Source organism: Pinus tabuliformis, chromosome 7, assembly GCF_031772625.1.
Source record: "Pinus tabuliformis cultivar Carrire ecotype Pingquan chromosome 7, CPIR1, whole genome shotgun sequence".
Taxonomy (NCBI): Eukaryota; Viridiplantae; Streptophyta; class Pinopsida; order Pinales; family Pinaceae; genus Pinus; species Pinus tabuliformis.
Window position 1 is genome coordinate 1,831,411,768 of NC_142293.1, and position 21,125 is coordinate 1,831,432,892.

At 37.2% G+C, this 21,125-nt stretch overlaps 2 protein-coding genes and 1 pseudogene across 2 annotated transcripts; 2 read left to right on the plus strand and 1 right to left on the minus strand.

Annotated features, from left to right (window-relative positions):
- Nucleotides 1-10,416: 10,416 nt before the first annotated feature.
- Nucleotides 10,417-11,486, minus strand: LOC149255736 (4-hydroxyphenylpyruvate dioxygenase pseudogene; annotated as a pseudogene).
- Nucleotides 11,487-17,065: 5,579 nt separating this feature from the next.
- LOC149255737 (uncharacterized) lies at nt 17,066-18,319 on the plus strand. The gene has a single exon (XM_089455122.1). The coding sequence runs from the start codon at nt 17,066-17,068 to the stop codon at nt 18,317-18,319; it is 1,254 nt and encodes a 417-aa protein (XP_089311248.1).
- Nucleotides 18,320-18,329: 10 nt separating this feature from the next.
- LOC149255738 (uncharacterized) lies at nt 18,330-20,861 on the plus strand. The gene has a single exon (XM_089455123.1). It carries the CDS (start codon nt 18,330-18,332, stop codon nt 20,859-20,861), a length of 2,532 nt encoding a protein of 843 aa, XP_089311249.1.
- Nucleotides 20,862-21,125: the final 264 nt, after the last annotated feature.

A 21,125-nucleotide genomic window follows, 5' to 3' on the forward strand; every position in this document is an offset into this window, starting at 1 on the left:
ATTTGGCTCACTGAAGAGCAGAATCCCTAATGGGTGAGGTGTTCAGAAGGTGACAAAGCTAGAAATCATTTTGGAGAGGAGTTTCTTACACTGTGTGGTGCTTTCAACTTAATTATTTGAAGTGGTCTAGATAGATGGAAAAGGTCTGGGAAGTTCATTTGCAACACATACAATGGGGCAAGTGTCGTTGACTATGTGATTTGTTCACAGAGCTTGATAGAAAAGATAGACAAAGTTAATATTGGAGAGCATATTTGGGACTTAAAATCAAACCATAACCCAATTTATATAAAGTTATCATGGTTAGAAGAAAGACAAAATAGGAGGAAAACCCAATGCTCTCGGCAATCACTATCAAGGGGAAAAATTCTTCTAACATAAGAAACTTGTACTATCTTCAAGACAATGTTAGAGAGATTAATTCGAAAGGATAAAATTGGATTCAAAATCTTCAACGAACATGAGTTAACATATATAATTCAAAGTGCACTTGAGAAGTGAAAAAGAGAAAAAAATAAGAAATCAGAATCAAATTGTGTTTCCTTTAAACGCTTGGTTTGATGAGGAATGCAAAATGATAAGGAGAACCTTGAAAAAGGCTAGCAAGGAGAAGATGAATTTAAAGTTAGATAAGTAGATACTAAAAAGGAAAAAAGATGAATTCATACAAATAAGGGGAGAAGAGTTAATATATCTAGGCAATAATAACCCACATATTTTCTAGTGGGAGCTTCAACCAAGGAAGAAGAAAAAAAAAATAATATTACATCTAATAAATGGTTTGAATATGTAAGACAACTCTATGAGAAAGAATCAGAGGCAGAGTCTCTCCCCAGGATCAACACAACTACAAAGATCTTACAAGAGGTGGAAATTGGAATTAAGAAGCTGAAAATAGGAAAGTCAAAGGATGTGGCTGAAATTCAAGCAAAGTATCTAAAATGGGGTATGAACACTCTTGCACTGCACATCATGGAAATATTCATTGCCATAATTCAACAAGGATTCCCAAGAGACTGGACAACTAGCCTAGCAATATTTGTTTTCAAAAGTGGAGACATTAATAATCCTTCCAATTATAGAACCATTATGATCAATCCTTTGTTTGCAAAACTTTTCGGCTGCATGCTAGAAAACAGATTTAGTAAGTGGGAAGAAGTAAAAGAAAAGAGGGAAGAAGGGTAAGCGGGTTTTAGGCCAAAGAATTCTACAGCGGATCATGGTATTACATTAAAACACACTATTGAAAAGGTTTGGCAGGACAAAGAAGAATTATTTTGCTTCTTTGTTGACTTCAAAAAGGTACTTGACACAATCCCTAGAGATAAGTTGTGGCATAGAATGAAAGAACTTGAAATTCCTTTGCATTATAGAGGCACTGTCCATAGACTTTATGAAGAGGTGAAAGTCAAAATTAGAACCTCAACACGTATTTTAGAAATCTTTAGAAGTGAAATTAGTGTCAAGCAAGGTTTCCCTCCATGCCCTACTCTCTTTGGTTTATATATTGATAATATGCAAAGTGGAGATGGTGTTCGGTTGGGGGAGTTTGTGATAAAGCTTCTTGTATATGTTGATGATGTTGCCATTGATTTCTAAATCGGGCCATGGATTGCAGACGCACCTATATGCCCTTGATCATTTGGGTAGAGCAGTGGGGATGCAAGTCAATACTAGCAAGCCAAAAATAATGATTTTCTCTAATAAAAGGAAGCAAAGCCAATGTACATTCTTCTTTGAAGGCAACATTCTTGAAGAAGTAAATGAGTAAAAGTAAGTGAGGATTGATTTCAACAACAAATTTAGTTAGGAGCATTGCAGAAAGAAGAGAATTTTAGGAGCGTGGAAAGCATTATATGTTCTTCAAAACACATGTAGAGAGGCAAAGTTATGGGATTGGAAAACCATTAAAGTAATTTTTGGACTCCTAATTTGTTTAGTGATGCTATTTGGGTGTGAATTATGGGCTAGCAACAACCCCGTCTCAATATGGAAACAAATTGAGAAAATCCAAAAACGTTTGATCATGAGCAAGTTCAAAATAAAAAGTTTGGTACCTTATGAGATAATGTTAAGTGAAATAGGAGAAACTCCCATCGAAGCAATTCCTATAGTGCAACTCATAAGATATCTAAAAATAATTGAGTAAATAGCACTAGGTAGATGGACTAATGTTATTTTCAATGAAGGCATGGGTGAAAGAAAGAAAAGATGGATGAGACAAAACCACACATGGATGCAAAAATGGAATGTCTACGTAAATGCTTGTCCCACAAATAGCAAGGAGCTAAAGAATTTTGTTATGGAGAAGTTTCGTAAATGGGTATGGGGAAAAGAGTTGGATAGAAAGAAGAAGTACTGCATTGAGGAATTCAACCCTATGTGTGATCTACAAAAAAAAAGAGCTCATTGGAGCTAGCATTCTGAGGAGGGCAAAGGTTCTTATTGCTCAATTAAGAATCAGCTCCCATCAACTTATGTGTGAAACAAGACAGTGGAAAAGGCCTAAATAAGCTCAGGAAGAACGATTGTGTACATTTTGCACGTGTGGGGCAGTAGAATTGGAAAAACATTTCATTTTGGAATGTGATGCGTTCAAAGGCATCAAGAAGTTATGGGAATATGTTAGCATCGGCTTCTTGGCATTGTCTTTTCAGCAAGGGGATTGTTGGAAGGTTGGGTCAACTCATCATCAATTTGAATAAAAAATGATTGAATTGCAAAGAGCGAAAAGCAAGGAAGCGATGGTCCCATAGACTATTTTTAGTCTCGTGGACTTTAAAATATCATTTCAATCTTTCATTTCATTTCAAAACTCAGATTATCTACCCTTTTGAGAAAATGGACTGATGAAACGTCGACTTGCACAAGGGGGTAATTTGAATACCTCTTATACAATGCATGTGTGCGTATCAAATTTAAGTTTTTCTTACTATTTTTATACTATTCGTTGTGGAACGCGTGACACGATGTAATGCTAGGCATCCGTGCCATTTAGGTTGTGGCAAGTTACAATTTTTCTAAGAATTTATGGAAATTCTTATAAGATTTTGAGAAAATCTCGCAAATTTTTTTGAAAATCTAGATTTGGATTATCGCTATCAAACTTTAAAATATTGGATACTAAATTTTTTTAATAATACTAAATCCATTTCCACCATTAAAAAATAATTTAAACACTCAAAATATTAAATTTTTTAAAATAATTAAATTAAATTTCAATATTAAAATATGTCCCTAATAATTATAGCTATTTGAGTTAACATTCTCCCTTATATTTCTCTAAACTACTCATCACTTGGCAACTGTATATTTCTGTACCATGCTCCATGATTCAAGACGGGTTTAAAAAGTCAGCATTCTGAAGAATGCGTTAGAATGAGTTAATACTGTTCATCAATTTCCCATTGATTAAGTGAATGCTTTGTTCGTCCGCATAACCTGGGATGAGTTCTTTTTTTTCCAAAATTGAGAAAGGCGTTGTTTAGTTAAGTTACAATTTTGAAAATATTATTTAAAAAATATAATTATTAGAAGGTTTGAATATTTTTATAGTGAAAATGGATTTATTAGTATGGAAATTTTTGGGTATCTAAATTATTGAAACTTGATCGTTACAACTTGAATTTCAAAAAAAATGGTTTAATTTTCTCAAAATCTTACTAAAATTTCCATTTTGACATGGATATTTTCACCGTACATACCTGATATAACTTCTGGTAAACTGGGTGCAGCGGACTGCTTTTAGTTTTGATCACTTTCAGTGTGATGGTGCTCAATCGAAGCATCGCAAAAAAATGGGCCCATCGGTACTGCGTTTGCAGTTGTTCTCATTCACAGTTTACCATCTCTCCTTTTCTTGACTGTTGTCTCACGCTAGTGTATTTGGAAAACTGTGGATGGTTTCTTCCTCCCCAGCTATTGTGTTTCCTAGAGAATTAAGATAAAATCCGGTCATACTTCATGCTCATGTGTAGATAAAGAAAAAATTAGTAAGTATTTAATACATCATTAAGATGTCAAAACCGCATAAAGTCATCACATGAAACTTTGAACATGCACATGATCTGACTAAATAAATTGTTGATTAAAACGGTTTTGGATTTAGCTTTGCAAGAGTATATCCATCCTATTCGTCCTTAGGTTAACTTGCAGTCCTTTTTTTAATAGTTGATCAACGAGTCTGATTCTTTTTTTAATAGTTGACATTGTGAAGAGAATTTGAGAAAATTTAGACTTTTTCAACAACCGGTTTTAAATTTATATTTTTTCATATTTTCTACTACCTTTATCCACTCTATAGTAAGTAAGGAGTTTCCATCCCCTTTATAGTAAGTAAGGAGTCTTTTATAATTTGAATCTTGGGTATAAATCAAGAAGCTTAGCTTTGTTATTTGAGTATTTATATAATTTAGTTGAGATTTTTATCTAGTGGTTATTAAAAAAAGATAAAATAGCTCTTTCCTCAGAAGAATCAACATATGTAACTTCATCAAAATAGGCCCAAACCCTCTCTTTATCAATAACTTCAAGATGTATTATTCATGAAGGGTTTAAATTGTCTTTCCACTTAATATTCTCAAGAATATTCATTCCATAAAAACACAAAGGATATTTATTTTTTTCAATAAAAAAGGCCGTCATTCCTCACTATCTAATCCCCTAAAATGGCTAAAAATGGAAGAGCCTTCTAACTAGAGAAAGATGGGTTAAGAATCCAATCTAATTTTTTTTGGAATTCTCCAGATAGTTTCCCTCCAGGCATTATTAGTACCTCTCAAGATAGAAATTACATATTTATAGTGAAGAAATATGTGTTGCATCCCCATCACAAACAAGACATAAAGGACATCTACCAACTACCTCCTCTAAGAAATCCCTCATTAATATCTCTCAAAATAGAAATTACATATTTATAGTGAAGAAATATGTGTTGCATCCCCATCACAAACAAGACATAAAGGACATCTACCCAGTGCCTCCTCAAAGAAATCCCTCATGGGAACCCCGTTATTAACACCCAACCACATGAAAATTAGTGATCTCAATGGACAATTCAATTTCTAAATACTCTTGAACTACCATATATTTCAAATTAAGGCTCCTCCTCTCTTAATGCCTTGTAACCCAGTTTTGGAGTATATATACTACCTACGGCATTCCTTCAAACTCATGGGAGCCCTATTATTAACACCCAACCATGTGAAAATTAGTCATCTCAATCGACAATTGAATTTCCAAATACTCTTGAACTACTCTATATTTCAAATTAAGGCTCCTCATCTCTTAATACTTTATAACCAGTTTCAGAGTATATCTACGACTTATGGCATTCCTTCAAAGAGTGTCCTCGTCATCATTGTAACATGATTGTGAATTAGAGTAGTATAGTAATTATTCTAAACCTACCAATGTTCTCCCTTGTTATAAAAACTAGATCACCTCTTAATGAGTGCTTTCATGTTTTGTCCTCCAATTGGATCGAGTAATATCACTCATCTAAGATACATGAAAATACCTATATTTTTCAAAGCATCCACCATTTCTTTGGGGTAATCTAAAATGGTCTCACAACCAACCCTTGGGTCTTCCCCCACACTTACTTTGGCTACGCACCACACTTTCTAAAGAAGAAAATCTCTGATGAGTGGAAAAGTATGTATGATTGCTTTTCAATTTGTAGAAACATTGTGTAGATTTTTATTACATGTTTTAATCCACTCAACAAATAAGGGATTGATCTATTTTTGTTTTTATCACTTTAACCCACATGCCTTTACCTTCAATGATCCTCCATGTGCGTTTTTCCATCAACGCTGTTGCAAAACAATAGAAATTTTTAAGTCCCCATCCATCTAACTCCTTAGGGACTATAATCTTATTCCAGGCTACCCAAGGAAAAATTTTATTTGTATCATCCCCGCCCCACATAAATTTGAAAATTATTTTTCTACCTTCTCTCTAAAATGTGTTTAACAATGGCATATAGATATATCCAATATATTGGTATCACATGTTATTCCAGGATACCTAAGGAAAGTTTCTCTTTGTATTTTACCCACCCCACAAAAATATGAAATTCATCTTTCTTACTTGCTCTAAAATAAATTTAATAATGACATATAGGTATATCCAATATATCGTATTGCTTCTATGAGAAATTTAGCCAATATCAAGTTTTCCAATGTACTTATCAATCTATTATATCATAAGGTCAATAGATTCTCCACCTTGGAAATCATCCACCCTAGTCTCTTTTAGTGTAATCATTTGGTTTCAAGAAAAAACTGAGATTCTTAATCCCACCCTATCGATCACGACCGTGTAGGAAATAATTCCACTAAAAAATATGTTTTCCTCTCCCATATGTTCAAAAAGGAGATAGAATATTTTTCTATAGTGATCACCATACTCAATCCCAAACAAAATAGAGATTCCATATTTCTTTTAACATCTTTGTGTCTCTTCTTCAATCATCATAAAACAAAAGAATTCCATCCAACAAATAATGTATTTTTTATATCTCATGATCCCCTTATCCTAATAGCTTTTAAAGAACCTAAAATTTTTGGAGCATTTATCCCCATACTTAATACTTCAATAACCAACTAAGAGTGATGAAGAAAGTGGACATCCTTTTCTTAATCCTCTTCTTTTCCTAAAAAACTCGAAGACAATCCCATTTATTAAAACAATAAAGAAAATTGAAGTTACATGCTCATAACCTAGTTGGTGAAACTTAAGTTAAAACCCACATGTAACCAAAAAAGTCCCAAATAAAGCCAACTAACTATATCATATGCTTTCGATAAACCAACTTTGATTACCATGGCTACTAATTCATCAATTTGATATCCTCAGAAAACCCCCACTATCTCATGTATCTATCTCCCTCAAAAGAGACAAAATTACTCTTCATAAATAAATTTGGATCAAATCTCTTTCATTATATGAGGCATACAAAAATTGACCTAAACTCTTCAAATATTGGATAAAATATCTTTCATTGTATGAGGCATAGGGAAATGGACTTAAACTCTTCAAATATTTTTGCATTATTATTTTTCGGTATCAATGTAATGAAAGTGGAATTAGAGAAGAAATAATTTTCTCAAAAATCCTTGAGTGTTCAAGGACCCTTATCGAATGCTCGTCAAATAAGTCATAAAATCATTGAAAAAATCCTTCTGAAAACCATGCATACTCACTCTCTTATTTTTTTTAAAAGAAAGGAATTTTTGTAATTATTCTTTTTGAATAGGAGCAACAACTTCCTTATTGCCCCCCTCTTAAACAAAATTAGGAAAATAACTATTCATCTCAAGAACCTCCACAATTGTAGATTTTTTTTTCCTCCTTATAGATCCTCTTGAAGTGATAAACACCCTGTTTGGAAACAGTTCTTGTCCTTATTCCCAAAAATCTTCCAACTAGTGTTGAAGAATCTATTTTCACAACATCATGTATACCCTCATCATCACCAAGAACCATCTTAACTAGTGAATCGTTTCATTTAATATATTTTTTAACTTTGTAAATCCCTTTACTTTCCTTATATAACTATTTGAAACTCCTATATTACTTATGCAATGAAGGATATTTGGATGAGAAACCCCCTAAAATAGATTCCCTTGAGTATCCTGCAAATAAAGCCCAAAACATCCTTAGGCACTAAACATTTAGGTGGCCCCCCTTCGAAGCCACAAAATTCAGAGGTCATGGATATAAAGTCTACAAAAGACAATGAAGGAATAGGGCATGAAACCCACAAACCACAAACTTTCTTACACCACCCACTTTTCTCAGTTCTTCTATCTCGACTTTCACTCCATCTCTCACCTTGTCAAAGATAGAAATAGAAGAATAATCCTTGTGAAATCCATTGTTTTCATAATCATGGGCATATTCTATATTCACTCAAGAAAAAGGAGTCAGTTTTTCATTCCATATGGAATCTAGGTACTAGATCCCCACAAAACCATTCCCAAACTATGAAGTTGGTATCTCGAGTTCCACATAATGGCATGAATAGTTCGATATCCAACTCTCTATAATGTGACATAGCCCTAAGTAATTTCTTTTTGACAAATTTTAAATCCAAATGTCAATCCCCTCTTGAGGGTATAGACTCTATTAAACCTCATCTAAATATCTTCTCATCCTCGAGAACCATAAATGGTATTAGGAAGCATAATCAATTATTATTTTTTACAAATTTTTCTTTTGAGTGTAAAATATATTTTCTAGATATATCAAGCTTTCTATAACTACCGCTACTTTACCTTCTGAAAGAAGAAAAGTTGTATCTAGTAGATAGTCAATAATATCCAATGGATTCAACTCAAACTCAAGTAGCTTCCATGCATGCACAATAGAGCACAACATTGTAATTAATCAAGATAACCTCTCCATTGCTAGATGGGACACCTATATTCATTTAGTCCCACAATGTTCATGTAGTCCCCCAAACCATTTTGAAGAACTACCCAATGTTAAGAAATAAAAAATGCCACTTATATTCATCTTTCTTGGGTCATAACTCTTCTTCTTAAATGGTCTTCAACTACCACAACAACATATTTGTTTGATAGGTGTACAAGTTTACTCATTTTGAATGTTTTATGTACAAGGTTACTCATGTTGAATGTTGACCATCGAATTGATTGGATTTGCATCACAATGTAAGCGTTTTGGTGTCATACATGCACATAGCCCCAATGGGAGAGCAAGGGGAGCTTCAACATAAAATGTGGGGTGCTCATCAATGACAACAAGAAATCATCATCATTTAAAAAATAATATTTGAATAGAGACAAAGACAATGCAAGCAAAAGCCAAAATAGGAAAAATAATATGGCAAGGGTAATCTATCATAGATTTCCTCATGTGATTCTTTCTCTTTGAGTATCTTTTCCCAATTTTATTTGGTTAAGATAAATACTTTAGAAGAAGTTACACTTGTTCAAAGCTTCAAATTTGAATCTAGATAAGTCATCATTGTGACAATGCTTCCTCTTGAATGAACATGGTCTCCATTGTTTCACATCAATTAGGTAGTTTTTCTCACCAAACAAATTTGGAATTGTGAATAACTCCCATCTATTGTAAAGTAATGGGAATTGCAGACTATCTATACATACAACAAATTTATTATTGAATGATATGTCTTTTGTTCTTGCAATCAAAACTTAGGTCAATGATATTTTTTAAAGTAAATAATGGCTGCAGAAAAGTAAATAATAACTATAAAAATTAACCACAAAAAATTATATTGCCTTCAACCTATATTTATACATATGTTATGCAAGGCAATAAAATCACTACTTATTTCTTTTTTTCACTTCTCGATAAACTAGTTTGGTTTACTGAAGATGTTGAACGCTAAATAATAAAAGCACATGTTGAACAGAACAAAACTCATCAAAGATTAGTTAGAATGGAGTTGAAGAATAACATTTTTTAATATTTTGACCATAGTTGAGAATTGTAATTCCTAATAAAATATTTGAAAATATATTAGACTTTGAAAATATATTAAACTATAGGTTGATTATTGAACCAGACCTCCCACTCAGAAAAGGCCCTGATTTATAGTTCCCCTTATTATTTATGGTCCCTTAACCTCCCTTGGCTATAGGGCCCCAACATGTTATGAAACAGAGAGTAATAAAACCCACTAAATAGCTTACTTACCATCTTTTAACCTTCAATAAAGAAATATAAGACATAAGTCTATTTTTATAAGCTTTTGTAAGAATGTGAATTCAACAAATTTGGAGAATTAAGATTGGACCTGACCTGGTTTTTTGATGTGGCACTCTGACATGGAATCTGATGTGGAATCCAAATTCAAAACACATTTCTTTTTAGCTTATCATACATTATATGGTGATTACCTGGCATCTAGATTTCAACTATTTCTATTTTTCGGATATCGTATATTTAGATATAGATTTTTCTTTTAAATTGTCTTTTCCCATATTCTAAATCCGGAATATTTGGAAGTTATTTTAAATAGTTTGGGAAATGTTATAAAATTCAAAAATTTGTCGATTACTAAATTTTTCAACCAACGTTCAATTCGCTCACGTTATGAGGAAGTTAATTCTGTTCAAACAAAATCTTACCAAGATAATTTGTTCACTATCTCGAGCCTTTCCTATGAAACCATGTTTTTAATTGCTTAAAAAAAATGGTAGCCCGAACCCTATGTGCATATTGGAGTCGGGGGTAGAAAGTGAATTGTAAATGACATCAATAATTTTATTAAAAACACACTACGACTTCAAGGAATTAAATATTCAAAACAGGTTTATTTTTTAAATGTGTTTTTAATTAAATACAAATAATTAAAATAACTTTGCGGGGTTTGGTTGGGCAGACACTATTTAATTAAAAATAAAAAAATAAAATCTACTAAAGCACCCCTTGATCATCCCTACCTACCAAAACCCTAAAGTCCTCGCACTCCATCTCCTTCTTGCTTAACACATCTGCAACTCTACTTCTCATATTTTTGCAATATGTGGGAGGAGGCTTGGGCATGAATTCAAACCCTTCAATCTCAATACGTATGAACATCACCTTTGGCATAGAGAATATATCAAAGCAAGTGAGAGCCCAATGTCGCAATTTGAGGCCCTGGTTATGCTCCAAATAAGTCTGTATGTGTGACTTCCTTTTGGTCCTAAACATGGGTTCATTCATAGGAAACAAAAATATATCATTATTACTTGCCAGCACCATCGAATTCAAGCCACTCTATGCAATCCCAACGTCTTCTGTCATGAACTCAGCAAAATAGTGAAACCTGGTAAACTTGGCCACATAGTCATTAGCTTCCTCTAGTTTCTCCACATTCCCTAAAATGTGGTCAACCTGAATGAACTCGTAGGAAAATGGAAATGACTGAACAGGTTTGTAATTGCGAAAAAATGGGCCCTCAAAACAGTCATTTCTAATAAAAGCAAGAACAACATCTTCGTAAAGGTTAACTTTCAACACACAAATTTTCTCACCCATGGCCATGCCCACCAAATCACTTGGCTCCAACACAACCATACCACTATTCTCGACACTCTTCTAGAAATTTTCTCCATTATCTTCAATAAGCATCCCCATGGCTCAAACCCCTAACCCGTGCTTGTTAAAGAATCTCCACACCTTATTGGAAGTGAAAGTCGGGTGGGGATTTCTAGTGGTGTATTGGCCGATTTTCGAAGAATAAGGTGGCATGAAGTTAATATGACATCATTGGATTGTAAGGAAAAGAGATGATATGTTTGATTTGTAGTGCTTTGATTAGAATTAGCCACCAGCTGCATACCCAAGCCCCATGAAAAGCACATGTGGGTATTGGTGGCATTGCAATTCTAGAACTCAACATGGTGGAATTTCTTCACTTGAAAGCGATCACTCATGGGATTGTGACAAACATTTTTTTTTCATCCCACGAGCTTAAAGCTCTGATTCTCATCGTTGCCCATTGTTTCTTGCTCCACAAAGCTTCAAAATTTACGTGCAAATTTTCAGTTCCAGGGTCAAATATGGCTTTCAATTATGGGTAGATTATTTGTTTATATAGAATAACTGAAGTAGGAGGACTAATGAGATGGATTACATGATGGCCTGGTGTCGTGATTCTATTTTTGATGATGATGGATAACTGATTTGATTGAATCCAAAAAATTATTCTCAAATTGAAAACATAGCACGATAAAAGAAAGGAGTTGTCTATAATGCGACTTTTTGAGATTCCGGTGACGGAATCCGGCGGAAGAAATTGAGATGAAATCATGATTTGTTGCAGTTAAAATGGTTTTTTAACTGCATATTCGGATTCAGCACCCTGAAAAACCCCTGGGACGGTTTCATTGTGCAGAAATTAGCTATCAAACTTGGATTCCAATAAATCACTGCCGGATTTTCACCGGAAAAAATCGCCGGAAAGGATTTCAAAAAGTCGCATTAAAGACTACGTCTAAAAGAAACTCTTGGTCCATGTTCTTCCTCGAACTATGAGTAAGACTAGAGATGACCAAATCCTCATAAACCTAAGTATTTGTTTAGAGTTCCATGAGGTAAAAAATGGTTTGAGGGAGGAAAATAATAATAAATGGGTCTTAATAGTGGGTTTGAATAATATCTACACAACCCAACCCCACAAAGAGGCACCTTCAGTGTAAATATATTTTTTAAATGGAAAAGTAGATTCATGGAATGTTGATACAGTCATAAAGGTATTTATAATAGGAATAACTTTCACACTTATCAACCACCATGTAGGTAGTTGGTTTTTTTTTTTTTTTAATTTCCTTATAAAATTAAGAATAAAGAGGAAAATGAAAGTGAGTTGAGTAAGGTGTTTTTTTTTACTCTAAATGCAAGTTGGTGATACTATTTTTAATAGGATTATAATATTTATTATTTAAATTGTATTAAAATGAAGGTGTAATTTAACGATGTGAATTTTAGATTTTTTTTAATGAGAAGTTATTGATGAAACTGTAATATTTTATTATTTATAGTGTATTAAAACAAAGGTATAATTTAATGAGGTGATTTTTTAATTTTTTTTTATAAACATTCATATGAAATTGTAATGTTTTATTATTTAAATTATATTTTTGAATGTAGAATTAAATTTAATGTCTAAAATATATTTTTTATATAAATTAAGTATTTGTTTTTAATTTCTCATTAAATTTTAAATTATGCAAATATAGTAATAGCTAAAAAGGATCTACCTCTAAAAATGGAAAAAAAAATATTCAATTAGCTATTGCAAAAATTAATAGTAAATATTAAATACCATGAAATTATTGAGTTACATAGTCGTTGGATGTTTTTTAAGCATCTCGGTTTTCCTGGGGCACCCCTACGATCACTCAACATCTTGGAAATGTTTTGGTTCAATGGACATTGCAAACACCATGTTAAACTTTATTTCATCATCAACCATCGTGGTCCCATTTACTTCACACACATCATTTTTAAATTTTCCAAGTGCCTATCACACGGGAAATGTATCGCTACAACATGCAAGCTTCAACTCCATAATGACAAACAAACCCCAAGTGTCCTAATCCTCTCTCTCATTTGAGGGATGTTCAAATATTTATCTCAACTTGTCTTACACAATTTCAAACATATCATCAAGGATTTTCCACCCGTGATCAACTTCGTAGTAATAGAAATTCAATTCTCTTGAGGTCTTCCATTATTTCCATACATACATAGAGGTGAGTAGGGAAACAAACCCTTCATCTTCTAAGTTCCATGCACATATTTTTCTTGGAATTTTAATCAAATATCAAAATCTCTTACACATGGATTAGATTCAACATGAATTCAATGAAATTACCAAAACCATTGTCTTCATTATCATTAGTTTTGCCATTTTTCCCAATAGAAAATTGAATTATCTGGGGAAGTAGGATGGTTGAGAAGTTTCACTTGCAGTCTCAAAAAATCAAGAAAGAGCTGCCAAATTCAATTAACCTTAGCCCTAGTAAGGGTTTTTCTTATTTGATTTGTTTAGCATTCAATTTTTTAACGTATGTATGGATTTTTTTATTGCAGAAAGTGTTTTTGTCCCACTTGGAAGGAGAATTAGAGGAGAGGTGGAAGATATCAACTAAGAGCAATAACCCAAAACACAAATTACCTCATTCAAAAGAGACTGAACATGGCAAAAGTAATAGAAAGAACACTATATTGTATCATGGATAAAGAAGAAATGGAGATAGATGTTGATATCTGAACTATTAGAAAAATGGTAAGGGTTTTTTGTATAATGAACTGCTCTAAATATAGAATAAGTTAACATGTATGGTGCTAAAGATTTGGTTAGAATATATTAATGATAGAAGTCATTACAAGTAGTAAAATCATTACCTGAGGCAACCACATCCAATCTAGGTCTAGGAAAATTCACCATAATAAAAGTGAAGACGTGGAAGATAAATCCATTTTGTCCAAGGTTGATGATTCTATAAAGGGTATTGGAGATGGCCACTAGAATGGGATCCAATAAAATTTTTTGGTAGAGGTCAATCTATACAATGTTTTCCACCGTCATGATACTCTCGGGAATCAAATCAGACAACTAGTTCATGGATAAATCCAAGTTTGTGATCTCCGAAAGATTTCTTAAAGTCTCCAAAATTTCTCTGACAAGGTTGTGGCCAGAAAAAAATAGATGTTAGATCTTTTTCAAATTTCCTAGCTCAGAAGCTATTTTTCCAATGAGAAAATTGTAGGCCAAGTTAAACTATAAAAGCTTCATAATATTACCTAAAACGAATGGAATCATAGGATTGAGAAATTTAGAGAAGAGATTTAAGACTTGTAAATCTGGTAGTTGGTAGAAGGTGGCGAGAACTAGAATGCTAAATTTAGTTTCAAAGAGATCTAGATGCTTAAGTCCTAGGAGCTTGGAGATGAAGTCTGAGAGTTGGCTGACAATGAGATTTTTTTGTAAATCCAAATATCGGAGGTTACGACATCTTCCCTAGTCTATAGGAATTAAATCATTAATGTAATCGCCAAAGCCACATGTTAGTTTTTAATGGGAGAGAGTAAAAATAAAACGATGGTCTACAATTGGTTGGGATGAACAATGTCTGCCTAGCCCAAACCTACAGAGAGACACCTTTGGAGCAATTATTGTGCCCTTTGAATATATTCCTAGTTCATATTGAGCAAATATGCACCTATCAACATTACGTTAGATATTATATCAAATTTACGTTAGAAAATTTCATTACATTAGATATCCTATCACCATTGGCCTTGGCAAATATTTTTATATAAAACATAGCCATATAGGAAATTATACATTTAGAATATTAAAACCTATGTTATCACATAAATATAATAATTACTTTCCCAGTTCACATTTCAAATAATTGTGCACACACACACACACACATAAGCCTTCCCTTATAAGAAATAAATAATTAACTACCCCTATCGTGTAGAAGGTAAAGATCTGTACGGAGGTTTTCTTGGAGCGATGGAGTGGAAGGGTTTCGAGCGCGACGGTTTTGGCTAGCTAGGGTTTATGGTTTCTTCTGCAGTTTTTTTTCCTGAGCCGCGAGACTCCAACGACACCTGCAACCTCCGGGCGCACCTACCTCCTCTCATATTCTTGTTGGCCGTTTCCGTTTATTTGCTTTTGGCTCCTGACATCTGCTCTCTGATCCTCTGCTACCCGGGAACCTGCTGACATTATGGAGGAACATGAGGCTGTCGATTACTCTGCAGATCCTCTGGAAGGGGTCTCTATCTGGCGCACCCCTACCGTATCTTATGGTATGTATAACTCGCATCATTCTAATAATCTGGCTTCTATTTCCATCAGGGATCCGTCGCGTTTATCTCATGCGACTCTTCAGAACCATCCCCTTTCCAGGCCTGCTCTCTCTGCGCCGCCTCCTTCTCCGGCGACCCTTGGATCTACGGTGGAATATGCTCCCCCTCTCCCCCTTTCTGACCCCTTTTCTTCTTCTGATTCGTGGACATCTACATCTGCTCCGCCCCCCATTAACCCTGTCGCCGACTCTCTGTTTTCGGATCCCCTCCTTGGTAGCCTCCCACATAATACTCCACTCTCCGATCCGATGAGCTTCCCCGGTGGTTTCGATTTTCCCTCATCACCCTCTATCCCCCCACCCGCTTCTGGTGCCTCCCCGCTACCGAATCGAGATCGAAGCTCACCCCCGGCCCCCGATCCTAAGAGGAAATACAGATGTTTCAAGACCAAAGCTGAAGATATCTTCCTCAGACTAGAGGAGGACGTCCAATGGGGCGATATCATGGATCATTCTGACAGAGTCCTGGTGGGCCGCATCAGGGGACGAAAATACTCGGCTACTCGTTTGAAGGCCTGGACTTCTGAAGTCTGGGGTCACCATCTGAAGGACGCCCCCATTGTCCAGATATTAGTAAGAGGATGGTTTGCTTTAAAATTCGTTCATGCCGACCATACTAAATGGGTCTTATCCTCTCAATGGCATTTTGAACATGCACCAGTTCTCCTTAAGCACTGGACTCCCATGTTTGACCCTAATTCTGAGCAGATCGGCATTAGGCCTATATGGGTACGGCTCCCAGGCCTCCCATTACAGCATTGGTCTGAAGACATCTTCAGAAGAATTGGGAATGCAATGGGTACCTTCTTGAATTATGACAGATCCTTTCTCCAATCTGGTGTGATGACATATGCTCGTCTTCTCATCAACTTGGACACCAGGGGTGGTCTACAAGAATACATTACTATACACTGGCGGGACTTGGCGCGCAAGCAGATTATTGATTACGAAGGGATCCCGTATAGATGCCACAGATGTCACCAAGTTGGACATCTATACCGGGATTGTCCACTCCTTCACAAGGGAAAGAAGATTGATCAGGATGAGGCTACTGAACACCCCCCGCACTATTCTGCTCGGCCACAGTCGGAGCAGCCTATATCAGAGCATAATTTGGCCGCAGATACTACACTCGATCCTCCGGGCAGCTCAGTTGAACACTCTATTCGCATAGCGCCAGACCCAGTGCACGATGACTCTATTCCGCTGTGCGATGGATCATCGGTCTCGCATGCCTCCTCCCCTCATATACATCCGATATCATTTTCTGTTGTTTCTGCGTCTCAACTGAGCACCTGCCCACCAAGCTGCTCACCTGAGCTTCTCTCAGGGGCGCCCCACGGTCTCTCTGCTCCCCCTCCCCCACCCTCTCTCATATGCTCCATTCCAACCCCAGCTCCTGCCATACCCCTGAGTTCGCCCTCCTTGATCACCTCCTCCATCTCCGCCTCCTCTGCCTCATCCCCCCCTGCATCCCCTCGATATTCCCTCAGATCCAGATCTAAAGATAGAGGAATCGATGCTATTGGTCTTGACACCGTATCTGCTCCTATCCCCCATAAGCATTCTCGGGGTCGACCATCTCGCATTACAAAAGCCAGACACACTGCTGACGCTGAAGTAGCCATTGGGTGACAGCAAACCATCCTCCGGGCCCTTAGAGCGAAGCAAGGCCCAGCCCCCCATCCTACATGAAGGTACTCTCTTACAATTGCAGGGGGTTTGCTAGTTCCCCCAAAAAACTAGCTCTCAGAAGATTGCTTACCATATCTCAACCTGACATCATTCTTCTACAAGAGACCCTCTGTCCAGCTGACACCCTAGTCCAGTCTTTCAACTCCTGGATGCCATACTGGACTTTTCATGCAATTGACGCATCAGGGAGATCGGGTGGATTAGCTATTGGGATACACAACAAAGCAGTCAAGATCCGTAACTTTTGGGGCGGCAGAGGCTTCATCGGCTTGGACGTTTATGTTCTCTCCATGGAAATGGACTTACGAGTCATCAACGTTTATGGTCCATGTTCTAACAGGGCTCCCTTTTGGAATGCGCTACTAGAATCGGCCTTATTAAAGGAGGACAATATAGTTCTCGGTGGCGACTTAAACTTCACCTTGGGTTTTTGCGAATTGTGGGGGCACTCTGCACAGGTTGACCCTTTCTCGGATACTATATCCAATCTGCTGGAGGAGCATCATTGGGTAGACATACCCACTGCCAGACTACAGCCCACTTGGACTAACAATAGAAGCGGAAATCAGAGCTTGGCCAGAAGATTAGATAGGTTTCTGCTTAAGGAATCTCTATACAACAGACTTCCGCGCATAAGGCAATGGGTCGGGTCCGGAGGCATCTCGGATCACCGCCCTATCTTCTTGGAGACGGTCGACTCCTACAACAAGATCAAGAGCCCATTCAAATTTAATTCTTCATGGTTGAAGGACCCCTCCTACATTCAGCTGGTCACCGAATATTGGCAGAACAATCCCATCAGCGAACATGAAGACCATACTGCCGGTTTTGTTAGGAAACTAACCGAACTCAAGCGAATATCCAAGCATTGGGCACACCAGAAGCGCGTTCGCGATGACCATACTCTAAAGGAGGCTGAGAGGATCATTGCAGCATACGAGGACTCTACTGATGGCATCTTCCCTAACGTAGTAAGCAAAGAACAGTTCAACTCCCTCGTAGCCAAACGAACACAGATACTGAAGGTTAGAGAAGAAAGCTGGCGGCTCCGTAGCAGGGCCATATGGCTTACCGAGGGCGATGACAATACAAATTTCTACCATAAATTCTCCAACGGCCGCAAAGCTATCAACTCAATTTGGGAACTAAGAGATGAACAAAATCAGCTAATTTCATCTCAGAGGAACCTGGCCAGCTTAGCTATTGATCATTTCAGAGGGATCTATAGAGCTCTCAGAGGAACTCACTAAGGAAGTAACCATGGAAGAACTCGAATCCACCATTAAATGGCTCAAGAAAGATAGAAGCCCTGGCCCTGATGGTTGGACCATCGAATTTTACATTGCTTTCTTTGATCTTCTGGGCAATGATCTCCTCAATATCATCGAGCAATGCAGAAGAAATGGCAGAATATCTTCCGCTATTAAATCCACTTTCATTGCACTCATCCCGAAAGCCAATCATCTGACATCTTTCAATGACTTCCGCCCCATATCCCTCTGCAACTGCCTATATAAAATTATTGCCAAGATCATCACCAAATGTCTAAAGCCTATATTATCTCGTCACATATCCCCTGAACAATTCGCTTTCCTTAATCACAGGCAGATACATGAGGCCATTTCCACCACTCAAGAGCTCCTACATACTCTTCATATCAAAAAACAAAAGGGCCTGATATTAAAGGTCGACCTTTCCAAAGCTTTCGATAGAGCCAACTGGCTCTACATCAGGCTTCTCCTGACACACCTAGGCTTTCCCTATAGCTACACTAAATGGATAATGAGCTGCATAACCGATGTATCCTACAGCGTACTTCTCAATGGTGAAGCCACATCTTTCTTTACCTCAGAAAGAGGGCTCAGGCAAGGATGCCCATTATCTCCACTTCTATTCCTTCTCATTATGGAAGGATTGAGTCGGCTCATCACATTTGCCCGAGATAGGAACCAAATCAATGGCATCAATATCTCCGATAATTTTTATCTAACTCACCTCTTATTTGTTGATGATATTCTCATTTTTCTTAATGGATGCATAGGTGACACCACTGCTCTCCAGAATATTTTTGCACTCTTCCAACAGGCCACAGGCATGCAGATTAATGAAAGCAAATCTACAATCACGGCTGTGGGCTGCTCTCAACATGAATGTACTATTGCATCACAACGATTCCCTTTCATCTCATTATCATTAGCTGACGGCATCAAATATCTGGGGTACAGATTAAAACCTCTTGGCTACCGGATTGCAGATTGGACTTGGTTAATAGCAAAGGTGGAGAAAAGACTGCAGGTTTGGTATCACAAATATCTCTCAAGAGCTGGTCGATTGACTCTCATAAAAACAGTCATTGAAGCCATTCCAGTATACTGGATGACCTTGGCGTGGATACCTCGCGGCATCCTGAACAGATTACAAAACATTTGTGCCAGATTTTTATGGAAAGGTCATCACACAGGGAAGCAATTTGCCTGGGTGAATTGGGTTACCATTGCAAGACCCAAACGATGGGGCGGTTGGGGCATTAAGAACCTCGATCACTTTGCCAAGGCGCTGGCAGCCAAACTCGGGTGGAACCTCTTGACCACAGATAGCCTATGGTCTCGTGTCGCCCAAGTAAAATATATCAAGCCAATGCACCTCATGGATTGGTTCCGCCTTCAACACAACCCTGGTCGCAATATATCAAACATTTGGAAAGCTGTCCTCCAATCTCTACCTCTATTGCGGGAAGGTATCACCTGGCGCATCAAAGAAGGAAACAGTGTAAGGATTGGGGTAGATCCGTGGGTAGGGTGCGGCAATTCACACAGGTTATCTGATGGACTCGTTATGCACCTTCATAACAGAGGCATCACGCATATGAAGCACATTGGAGATAGCGCGAACTCCACCCTTCTGCAACAGGCTTGGGCAACCCCCCGCACCTTGGAGATACCCGAACAGTGGCATCTAGAATGGAGGGCCTTTACCGACGCTCTCTCGCAGGCGCATATTCGACTCACCGAAGGCCCCGATGACATTATATGGGCAATCGCAAACCACGACATTTACTCTCCCAGGTTGGGATATTTAAAACTCATGGAATCTCACAAGCCCACGGCTATCCTCCCCATCTGGAAAGATCTCTGGAAGCTGGACGCAGCCCCTCGCACTCGGCTCTTAATGTGGAACATACTATTCGATAAAATCCCTACAGGTACCAATCTCATGAAGCGATCATTTCATGGTCCGTTCAGATGCCACCTATGCTGTTTAGAAGAGGAAAGCACAGCGCACCTGTTCCTAAATTGTCAGGTCACTAAAGCATTTTGGCAAAACATTACTTCTCATTATCCATCCCTCAAAGTCTGGCAGGGTCAGAATATTATGGAGGCGTGGAGCGATTGGTGCCGCTTACATACAGGCAAATCCGTTAACATGCCTTTGCTAGTTTGCTGGGCAATATGGATCGCCCGGAACCAGGTCATATTTCAGAATAAGGCGCCTCATTGGCTTGTTATCCTGAGCCATACCATTGCAGATTTTGAATTACTCCCTGAGGCTGTTCCAAAAAATCCTGCGCGCACCTACAGGCATATAAATCTGGATAAATCGAAGCCTTGGGCTTTTTTCGATGGCTCTACCCAAGAAACAGGATGTGGAGGAGGAGTGCTGCTATATCTCAGGGATGATCATTATTATAAAATTCAGATTAATCTTGGTCGAGGCACCAATAATTTTGTTGAATTAAGCACAGCAAAGCATATCATACATTTTGCCATACAGAAACAATGCAGCCACCTTTAGTTATTTGGGGATTCACAAATTGTTTGCAACTGGCTGAACGACACAACACATTGCTATGCTTTCTCTCTGAGTCATATTCTTCAAGAGACAAAAAGACTGATCACATCATTTGAATCCTTCAATTGTAGCCACATCTACAGGGAACAGAACATTGAGGCGGACCGGCTATCCAAATAAGTAGCGCAAAATGAAAGGGATGACTGGCTGATCCAAGAGGTGATTGATGGTTCATCCCATCAATACCACCACAGACCTTTTCATGAT